Source organism: Atheta coriaria, unplaced genomic scaffold (genome assembly GCF_025399875.1).
Source record: "Atheta coriaria isolate IRGN ID8LTWV9N9 unplaced genomic scaffold, Caltech_Dcor_3.1 hic_scaffold_6_pilon, whole genome shotgun sequence".
Lineage (NCBI taxonomy): Eukaryota > Metazoa > Arthropoda > Insecta > Coleoptera > Staphylinidae > Dalotia > Dalotia coriaria.
Window position 1 is genome coordinate 11,966,205 of NW_027045448.1, and position 12,164 is coordinate 11,978,368.

General features: G+C 40.4%; 1 protein-coding gene across 1 annotated transcript; it reads right to left on the reverse strand.

The window, feature by feature from the left end:
* Window positions 1-631: 631 nt before the first annotated feature.
* LOC135794063 (relaxin receptor 2-like) lies at window positions 632-3,232 on the reverse strand. The gene is made up of 2 exons (XM_065305196.1): window positions 2,822-3,232; window positions 632-2,513 (listed from the first exon to the last, which is right to left on the reverse strand). Exons 1-2 carry the CDS (start codon window positions 2,896-2,898, stop codon window positions 1,808-1,810), a joined length of 783 nt encoding a protein of 260 aa, XP_065161268.1. The 5' UTR covers window positions 2,899-3,232; the 3' UTR covers window positions 632-1,807.
* Window positions 3,233-12,164: the final 8,932 nt, after the last annotated feature.

Here is a 12,164-nt window from a genome sequence, read left to right on the forward strand (position 1 = left end):
GAAATTTTCAAAAATTTGCAACAGCTGATGTTTTATTTTATTTTTTTCAGTCGGCATATCTTTGTAAGTTAGCCCCTTGTAAGCCAACCCCATCGCTGGAATGCACAGACATGAGTTTGATTTTTTTAATTTTATTGAACATTGTGAATTGAATGCAAGCTGCTGTGAATTCAAGGAACGCAATGAATGAACTGCTGGGAAGACTTGGGAAGCACTCTCGGGGTTACATTGGGTTGCAACACGCAGCTAGGCAAAGCTTTTCTCACAACTTTTGCTTCACGAGAAACCGTGCGGTTTGAATGGGCACAGGTGCAGCGTACGTGCGCTACGTGCGCACAGAATGCATTCCAAATGACAAGATTTTTACGCTGTCATAATTTTCCATCACAAACACAATTACCTACCCAATAATATTAATATGAAGAAATTCATTTCATTTCAGTTGTTTATGACTGGCAATTTATTATTATTATTAAGACCACACAACACGCATGCTCAGATTATAATAATGATGATGTGCTCGAAAACGTGCAGCGTAATTTTCTTTATCGTATGCTGGCGCACAGAATGCATCCATATAATCAATTTACGTAATATTGTGTAACACAAATACGCAAATTGTCTGTGTGTGTGTGTTTTTTGGTTTTGTTTCGTTTATTTCGTGTTGATTTTACAGACTTTGCTCACCGGTCAGATTGCATCAGTTAGCATCAGGTACATACAAATAATTTCACTTATATCTTACTGTATAGTAACTTTTAGGTTGACTTATGCATATATTCTATGTACATCCTTAATTTAAGAATTTTTACGAATATTGTTTTGCGATAAAAATACACAAACACAAAACTGGTTATTGTAACATTGTAAGTTATTCGTATTGTTGTTTTTTTTTTCATTGTCATCGACGGTGAATATTGAACGATATGCAAATATGGAATCTAATTATATTCAAAGCGTTTCTATGCCTTCATTATAATTTGAAATAGAAAAGTTCGATAAAGTAAAGCGTAGTTGACGATTTTTTTGTTTTTAATTTCTTTTTACGTTTTACTCGTCTGAGTCTGTGTCGAATATTATTTGTTCGAATGGCGTGATGCAATGTGAGTTTTGTGATATCTCACGGCAAATATTTACCGCAAGGAATTTTGTTGGTCGAATTGAAACTTTTCTCATGCGAAAAGAGCCGAAATTCGCCCGATATTTATAATAATTTCTATCGCGTTGTTTACAAATTTCTTTTTTAAAAATTTTACATTTGCACTAAAACGTAGTATCACACACTTAGATTAATTATTTACTTAATACAGGGTGATTTCGATGTTTGTTTGAATTGAGATTCGTGAATATGTAAAATATTCGCGTTTTTTTCTCTTCGCCCTGAATAGATAGATAAAGTTGTAAAATGCCCATAAATCGGCAATAAAGACAACGTACGCATAAAGTAGAAAACTAATTAACACCTAATTAAATAACAAATATAATACAGATGCCGGTCGAACGCCAGGCGCGCGATGATGACACTTTTCGGCATAATATATAAAATATTTTATGAATAGGTACACGTTTTAATTAGTTTTAAGCAGCTACATTCGCCACATGTTCCCATAATGCCATTAATTAAGTTATTAATTTTGTGTTTAGAATGTTAAATATCAAATCGATGGATTTTTCAAGATTTTTTGGGTCACTTTGATCACACTTCACTGTGTCTCTTGCATTTTACAGTTAAACAACTTATCAACTAACGCGTATTCAACATTTGAGATTTGTCAAGACTAGTCCATGTGCATTACGCGTAAAATGTTCAGTCTATCGTCTGATCGAAGTGCGTGAGCTCGGCGAAACTTTGACTCGTCAATTGCGTCAGCGGCGGGCGAAATGTGTCCGCGAATGGCGTACCGCCCACGTGGATGATCCGCGGAAACGCAAAGAACATATCGACGTGTATCCGATGCACATCTGTGTTGGCCAGCGAGAGGTAACGCAGTTTCTTCAGGCTTTTAAAACACATCGGCGCTAGCGTAGTCAGCGGATTATCGGCGAGCATCAGTCGTCTCAGATTCGCCAAACCGATGAACGTAGCGTCATGGATTTCTGTGATACGATTACCGGTCAACGACAATGTCTGCAGAGAATGCGAACGCACAAAAGTCGCCTGACGTATGAATCGTATACGATTGTTGGCGAGAATCAACTCGCGTAGATTCACATTGGTGGCGAAAGTGTCATACGCCAATGTTGTCAGATTATTATCTGATAAATCAACGGTTTCCAACTGATGCAGGCCTCGGAATGCATCCACCCCGACTTTAACAATCGCATTACGAAATAAATAGATCTTCTTCACATCGCGATAGCGATTTTCCACAAAAGTGTAGTTATCCAGTTTCCTGATGTAATTATACGCCAGATTGAGTTGCAGTACACTTGTGCTGCCGACGGGGATGTGTCGTAGGTCAGCGTACATTCGCGTCACGTTTGTTACGCCGGTGGTACGTATCGAAGCTGCCCTAAAAAGTAAACCAAAAACTTATCACACTCGTTTAGATTACATCATGTTAGAGTTTGTCTAGTTATCGCCACGCTAACATAAGTCCATAACTGACCTTCCATCGCATGCTAGCCGACATAACCTCAATTCAGAGTGACATTTTAGGTTAGTTTGGTGCGATTGGAGGTCAGTATGGTTTTTGGCGGCCGCATGAAAAGGGGGCCCCCAAAGTTCAAGCCCCCGAATTTAGTAAACATTCGATTAGCGCTCGGCGCGCAGCTGAAAATGCTGATTGATACACACAGCAATAATATTCAATATACTCACTTCGAGTGCGGCGCGGCGCGGTCGGCAGCGACGACGAGCAACCACGCGAGGAAGACATGCAGCGTGTCCATACGCATCTTGCCGCTGGTGGTGGCTCACATCAGATAATCGCGATAATCACGGCGTGGTGTGTGCTGTGGCATCAATTAGTCGCCGCCGCATGGGGAGACACTGTTAATCTTCGCACTTTCGCACAGTCGCAGGTTCGACATCACAATCACACACGCGGACGTTGTTTTACGTTTCGCTGGAAAAAAAGCAACAGGGGACGATTGCGCTGCGGACGCACGCGGAGATTCAATGGAGGCGCTCCACGAATTGCTCGCTGACGGACGGAACGCGACGGACAGTGTGTCCGTTTGCGCGTTATCAAATCGCCTCGTTGCCGCTGCTTCGGAAGCTCGCCTGCCGTTTGCCTTTGCGTCACAATCATCGAAACGCGCGCATATTCACAATTTAATAATGTTACCAATATATACGAACCTACAATGTCCACTTGAATACTGCATACAGTTGAAATCAATATAAATCAATCACATCAATCAAACCACACCGACTGAACTCGAAAAACAATCAGACATATTCAAATCACTACTCCAGAACCACGAAAATGTATAAATTAATATATTATTATCATAATATATTAAATTTATATTGTTAAAGAAACATCCTGTATAACTGTAAATAATTATAAAGTCACTTTCATGCAAAGTGTTAAGTGTGCGATGTGTTACATTAAAATTTATTTATAAACTATACCGAATGTATAATGCAAATGCGATAAAATCAGTTCAAAGTTGATGAAAACACAGTGCGAATTATTCGAAACTATGACTGATTCATCAACATACGCGCGGTATATTTAGAACGGTTTAATTAACGCTCGCAGTGTCCATCGGCGGCGATTTTATTCGTTCGTTTTGATTAAAGCTTAAAGTCAAATCAATTGAAAGCCAATTGAGCGCTGCGCCAGCCACACACAGATACAGAAATCTCAAATGCAGATCAAGTATCAGAAAACGGAAGTCTTTACAGTTTGTGCACAAAAATGTGCACGAAAAATGTGCAGGACACAACACGCAGCGTCTTGCCGAGGTTGTGTAAAAGGGCCAGATGGGTTTTCTTAGATTTTTCGGTGTATGCCGCAGTAGAATACAATCCATTCATCGCACACTTGTGACCCAGCTGCGGGCCCGGTGTGTGTATATGTGTACATGCTCCGTGGGATTTGATCTAAACTTTTAACCCTCAATAAACACCCTTTAAGTTAAACACAATGTGCGACATACATGCGTGTACTTCCAGACGCAATACAAACCTTCTTGCAAGCAGAAAAAAAGAAAAAAAACATGTTGATTTTTATTTATTTTTAAGTTTTTTTTTGTCGGAATATTTTATTTTGCTATAAAGCGTAACTAATCTGAGTGATTGTTGAAGCGTGTCATATATTGTTATCTAACGGGAGTTAGATCTTGACATTTTGCATCCCTTTGTGGATCAGTTTTGGTGCCGCGTGGCGTGCATTCATTAAAATCGTGTAATCCAAGGGGCGGATGAACGTTTGTCTCATCAGATCTAATGAAGACCGCCACGTGACCAGCATAATATTAAAAATCTACCCTCATTGAACGATTTTAGACGAAAAATTCAAAATTTTTGTGATTTTGGACGTAGATTTTGTTGAGAAGTGGATTTATTGGAGATATGTTTTAATAAACCGTTGTGTGCTGTTCTATTGTGTATTAATTCGAATGTCGCTTTAATGTAGTTAGCAATCAGCAGCTGCGCGTGTCGCGATCGGCGCGAGCACGTGCGCAGGGTTGTGAACCGCACGCGAGATCCGTTCACACGCGCAAAATCTCCAGCTGACGCACAAACCACCCTTATCGGACGGCCGGCGCGAACTCAATATTATGATCGCCCTCTCTGTCGCGTCCGATTTGTCATTGCGGAGATTATCAACGCGTGCTTTCATAAACGACATAATGAACCGTCTTGATTCCTTCCGGAACGATTAATACTAAAACCAACATAATACTCGGCTTAAAACCGACTTTAATTTTACAAATGACAAATAAAACACTTAATAACATACAGAAAAGACCAGAAATGAAATTTTCTGAGAACACTTTCTTGAAACATTTGGCCAGGGTGGTAAACCCTCTAATATTTTAATATTTTATGGTTCATGTTTGAGTTGACAAAATGTGACAAACAGATTTTGTCCGAAAAGCGCCCGCCGAGAGATAAAACACGCTCGAGTGTTAACAATCTGCTGCGGATGAGAAGCAAACAAGCCTCACATGGCAGTATAGTATGCGTGCAAGATGCCAAAAAGTGCCTCAAACTACAACCAGCTGTAGACTAGCCTAACTGCACAACTATTAGATCTTTAGAACCACTTTGAAGACTTACATTGAAAAGATAAATGCATTCATTCATTGAATATTTTCATTTTCATTTTCGGCTTGCACAATTTGAAAACAGTTATTTGGTAATCAAATCACCCATTAGTCAATTCGTACAAATATTTTATTTTTTGTTTTTTGTTTTTATTACGATAAGTATAAGGCACAAACAGTGCACCTTTGTGGAACGTGTAAGAGGAAATTGTGTGATGAATTTTTTACACGTTGCTTTATGTTTTAACCGCAACGTCGGCGAGCAATTTGAGCCTGGTGAACTCTTGTGGTCGCGGTATTCCCACGAACTCCAAAGGCCACAATCACCGTCGCAATAATAATCAAATAATCAAAATAAAAGCGTCCATTTTCCATCTGCGAGCTTCACACTTTTTAGCTGCATATATTTAAACATGCCTTCTAATCCCGATTCTAATTCAATTGATGGCTTTAATCGACAGTTGTGTTGGATGTTTTTGTCCCAGCGATTGCCAAACGCGAGCCGCGTCTGTCGATGGCGAGCAATCTGTTTGGTTTGGTTTTGAATATTGTACTTATATCCAACGCGTACTGAAATGAGCATATGGCACATCAATACGCACTGCACGCCTTGATTGTGCAAACAATCAATTAGAATATTTAAATTTCAATCGGCACCGATATTCAATCAAATTAATTACTGGTGCTTTGGACACTGGACACACACGTTTTCGACTCGTCAATAATAAATATTATTAAATAACAATCGATAAATATATTGCGTGTTACTTTGGCGTTTTGACCGGTAGCGTGATATAAATATTTACGTTATTCAGATGCTCGCCGATTGGAATCATTAAACTTTAAAGCATTTAATTAGTGCTCTATAAATAACAAAATAAAATATTCTTATCGGAATTGAAATTTTTGAAAGTGTAGCATGTGACTTTGAGCATCTGTCATCTCATTGTGATGGCGGCGTGTGTCCACAATTGGTAATACGCGCAGCTTAAATAAATTAAGAGGAGACAATTACGCCGAAAGAGGCGGCGAAGGGCGCACGATTACCACGTGTGCCTGTATGCACACACGCGATGCCGTCCGCGTGGCCCAGACCACCGTTGTCGAAGAACATATGTATAAACATGTGCGCGGTCTTATGGGAAATCACCTGGTAAGGGTGTCCTGGGAATGAGGGTACGCACCAATTGCACATGTCTCCCTTGCGCCAAAAATCGAACTGCAATGCAAGCTGCGTAATGCGGCGTCCGCACACCGGGCACAACACCCTGTGTGCGCACCGTTGAGGAAACCCTCTTTGCGCGCCAAAAACCCACCACGGCGGGTGCGGCGCACATGGCGGGACCTTTAACTCGCACACCGGCGGAAAAACAGTTCCGTGAGGACATATGCAAGTCGAGGTACAGGGTGTTGGGATTGTCGCGTAATGAGCAGATGACGAGATCAAACAATGCACAATCACCCCTTGTACGCGCGCGACCAGCGCACCAGTCTTCATGTATAAATAAACGAAATGAATCCCAACGGTAATGGACATCTGCATATTGACAACGAATTGACAACACGCGACTGCACACGCGTATGGCATCATTAGAAAATTTCATTTCGCTTGATTGCTTAATAAATTAATGACTACCAACATAAAAATATGAAAACACGCAAGTTACTGTTTCAGTACAAGTACTGGTTGTACTCTTATCACATTAAAAGATCGTGGGATATAAGATTCTTACATTTTTGTCGTATTTAACGTCTGTCATACTTCATACTTCAACGTCTTGAAGTCGTTCTCATATTGTTGCCGGTTTCCGTGCTCTGTGCATTCCCATAACTTCCACACAACGATTGCATGATTACGGAACCTCGACGATGAAGACACCTGAGCGATGAAGAAACAGGTGCTTAGATTCCACACGCTAGAGGAAAGGAAAGCCGGAACTGTGCTCCGCAGTTTTTCTATACCGTGGTAGCTTCCCAAGGCAAGACGTGTAGAGTGTGAAGAGGTGAAGACACACACCGACGCCGCAGCTGTTTTGTCTTGTGCAAGTGCAATATTTACACGCTGTTACGCCGCCAACTGCCGGAGCAACTGCCCTCGAAGCAGCCTGCAGACCATACTTCCTTCGATTGTTAGCTCTTTCCTACCGGACAGATTACTATCACAATGAGAAGTTAAACTTAAGTAAAATTTTCAAAAAATCACTTTCAGTGTTTTTGGTTTTTGGTTGTTTCTGCGTATTTTTGTGTTCTACAAGTGTCATCAAGATGTTTTAAACATGACCGGATGTATTACTGAACAATATTTTAACAATGGAATTGTAAAGTTTCAGATGGTGCCACATTTGTCACTGAAAGAAAGTCCAAATTTGAGGAAACCTGATGTCGTCCAGATTTTTTGCAACTTCCTCTAAACTAAGACCGTAACATAACCTAACACATGTTTTCAACTTAACACGTTGAGGACGGCGCGGTTTTTGGGTGTCTGTCGCATCGGGCGGCGTTTGAGCATTTTCAACTCCGTCTAATTAATTCAGCTGTACGCCACTGGTGGTTATGCATTGCTGTATCAAAAAGCGATTGTTTTTGCAGTTGCGTCGCCATTTATTTATTTTCTTTGTAATGAATGCCTTTATCTTTAGAGTCCGACCGAAACTATGTGCGAACTGAGATGGCAAGTGACGACTACGACTTAGCCGCGAGTAAGCCGAACGACGCACGATAATTCACGAACACTGAGTTTCGGTTCTGCCAAAAGTTTCAGCCAATTTTTGACCGAAACCAAATTTGAAGCCAAAACTGAAACTTTGGTCGGTCACTATTTATTATAATATGTAATCTGAGTGACACATTTGATGACAAAGATGCAAGGCCCTGATTGTATAGGTGAAACGAGGAGAAGATATAACCTAACCAGTGGCGTAGTCAAAAATGAATAAGTCTCGTTTCAAATGAGCCGTGTACCACCGGTGGTACACGCCGTCCCACAGACCAGACGCGTGTGTACCACCGGTGGTACACGCCGTCCTCAACGTGTTAAGTAAAAACTAGCATTGCTTCTACTAAATCACTTCTGATATGGATGTGAATGTGATGAATTTAAATTAGCGCGTCCGCTGAATAAAGATGATATGGAAATCCCTGCATGCGGCACGCGTTGTCGATTTTTTGCTGTTTCTTTGATTTGGAGGCCAGGAAACACACGCCGTTTATGTGACTGCTACCACGCGGCATTCCGATAATCGCAATTCTAGCCGCGGCGTCGGACAGGAAGATGTCGGAGATAAGACTGCAAGCACGAGTCTCTCTTCATGGCTTAAGCTGACTGCACATGATTTACATGCGTATCTAGTTACATATACGATGCGCTAATGTGCAATCTGAATGAAACAGTGTGGCGATTAATTTCGCTGCAGAGAGTTCTACATTATTAGCAATCCGAGATGTAAGTATGTTTAGTATTGTCGTTGTGTTTTGCATATTTATGCGCTGCGTCGTGAATGCAATGCGAATGTTCATAAGTTAGCATTTTGCAGCGCATGTGCGTAGTGGTCATAATAATAAACGGATGGCTTCGGAAGAAATAAAAGAGCGCGCACGAGCGATGAATGAGTGGAATCGTCGAATGAATGAACGAAACATCGAGTGTCGTGTTGCATAGTTCCGTTGTTTCTTCAGCAACTGCAACTGCATGCATTTATTTAAATCCGCGCGCGCGCACACGCGCAATAAATAATTAATTGAATTGCGTACACGTGAGCGTGAATGTTTAAACATTTTCCGCTCACTCGTCACCTGTGCATCATTGATTTTCCAAACAGCTGAACGCGCGCAGCTGAATCTATCGTCTAATTCGCGCACGCATCCAGCGACGACGCGAAACGCTGAAACAGGTGTCGCGCATTCTGCCGTGCGCCATATTTTACACTCGTCGCGGCCGTCGCGACCAGTTGCAGCTCGTAAAACTTATTCAAATCGCCACGCAACGCCAAACCGAAACCATCTTTGATGGACAAAGCGACAGCCTGCGCGTATTTATAGATTTATACTTACTTTATTACTTTTATCACAAAAAGAACATTCACGCAGTCGTCATTAGGCGGGTACTAAAGTTAGGTTATTGTTGCGCATGCGCATATGATTTACAATGAATATTGGTTTGGTATAGAATACAATTGTCAGTTTGGAAACCAGTTGAGAACAGAAAACAAAACGAAAAAGTAATTCTCTCGGCTGAGTTTGGTTCGGCCTGTGCAGGTGTTACTCAGACTCGCTGGCGCCGCGACAAGAATTCCTCGCGGCGCACACGTGCATCTCTTATTTCTTCTCGCGGGGCCACCACACGAGATTATTGACATGTTCGGCGTGGTGTGTGTGTGTGTATGTGCGCGCAGGCGAGAAACCACTTGGTCGCCTGGTTTCTCTACACTCCTTCGCGACGCCCGCCGACGATGACCACCGACGAACGGTGCTAGCGCGAGCGCGCGCGCATTCCTTCATTCACATTCAATTTGCCTCGATTTACGAGCGCCACGGACGCGGACACTTGCCGCTCGAAATCAGCATAATTGCGCATTTGCATAATTCATTAACGATTTGCTGTGACGATAAGATTCGCGCGCTGATGGAAACCGTGACGGGCTATGATTGACGCTGTGCGTGCGCCATCTGCACGCGGAAAAAATTCAAAATCTGAAAAATTTCACCAAAACGAAAAGTGCGACTAATTTTTAAACCTGCATTTCATATCATAAACTTTACTTTACTTATTACTTTTCTTTACGATTGCTCATAATAAGATAACATGTTGGAGGTATAAGTCAACAATACCAGTCTTATCAATCGCACAACAATTACAATAAATATTTACGTTGTGTGATATGCGACGTGTGATACACGATCTTCCCGCATATCTTCGGACAATCAGGACCATGAGAACACAAACAAACGCAAATATGGTATACATCTTAAGATTACGGTAATTTATTCAGGTACATTCAATATTTATTAAATAAATATGTATACATTTCCCACACAGTTTATGGAATTTCCTATATATGTCATAATCACGCCTTAAAGTGACTTAAATATCAACGTGTAAACTATTACTAATTATTCCATATCTGAAATCACTTTAAACTTTATTGTCAATATGTCGTACGCTGTTAAAAGTTAAAAGAAATCATATTTACTTAATAATTTGACATTTTAGCACTGGGATAATTTGTTAACGTCGCCGAACCGAGCGTGACTTTGAGCACCACGATGCTAATTTATGTCGTGTTTAAACTTGCGGTCTAGCAATAACATTAAATTAAAAAATCACGCCGCGAAGATAAAAAAAAAGCATAACAACACGCAATAACAACATTTAAGCAAGAAAAAAAGCGTACACATTAGAACATTCACACCTTGTCTCGCGGCGTCTACATTGGCCGACAGTCAAAATTTTCTATATTTACACCTTGCATATTTTACGTGGTTTTACAGCGCACGTCGGCAGGCGTGTAAATGACACGCAAACGTTTTTATTATTTTTTATTTTCTCATGTGATTAACTTTTATGCGCGTCTTGAGTTATGTCTTGCGCGTAGAAAACTGTAAAAAATCTACTCGTGTGCTCGTAAACTATTACGAAACTCGTAAATTTCCTGCATTCACAAAAATACACTCAATACTCGGTGAAATTTATTAAAAATACTCCATTGTGTCATTAATAGATATTAGGTGTTTACTCGTCCTATAATTGGGTGCATATGCACTCTGTAAACCAATATTCTCGAAAAACACGATTAGGATTAATGATCTTCGAGTGGCGATAAGTGCCGCCGCGATTGTTGTAGATTGTCGATATTATGAAGTCATTGAAACTTTTTCGACACTGGATTTGTAATGAGCAAATATTCGGTGAATAAAATCCCACAAATCCATAAGCGGAGATAATTTTCTATAGCCGAGCCCATCGGCGACCACTTCACACGTCGAGTGTTGAAAACATCGATAGGATACCGGGTATCGCACGTAGGAAATCGGCGCTCGCTCGGTGCGATCAGGTGTTTGAACGAGTACACACCTGTGCGATGCAGGTGCGCGAATACGCGAGGCCAAAGGTCGTACTGCGCACTCGCGTTCTCATCAACATCATCATCATACCAGCTCACGATTGCTATGAGTTCAGTACATGTGTACTTTAAGTCAAATATTTATCAAATAAGTTGGGTTTTGCAACGAAACCAGCGACACTTGAAAATGGTTTTTTGGCTGTCATTTCCAAAATATTATAAATATTTGTAAAGTATTAGGCACAGATGATGGACAATTAAATTCTCTTTGAAATAATGTATTTGCCAATGTAGTGCGATTCATATTTATTTCAATTTTAGTGAAAACAAATTTTTGCAAAAATATGTAACATGTTTCTATCTAGAAGAAACTTTATTTTGTAAACTGTTTCTATTCGCAGTGATGTCTTAAGTATGACATTAATTGGTTTAGTCGTTTCCCTAAAAATGCAAATTTTTTAAAAATACAACCAAAAATAAAAGATTGTTTGCGTGTTCCTCGTCAATATAACTTCAAAACATGCTTCTAAATTATTATCTAAAATTATTTTTCTAAATTTTCTAAAATATAATCAAATAAGTCAGTTCTACTTACCAGATTAAAACTCCACAATCATAAATTAAATAATAAGATACATGTGAGTGCAAATTAAGTGCAACCGTACCTATATTTGTTGTCGAATTGAAAAGAAGTTATTTCAAGTTTAATTGGCATTCTTAAACCACGCTGAACACGATAATGAAATGCATTTATCGTGTTTAGATTAAAATATACTTATCACGCTCGTAATTGAATACACCTTACAAGTCCTGTAGCGGTGTATACAATGGCGCACATTTGCGCGCTCGCATTGGCTGCATTGTCGGCCGAAGAAATATAAT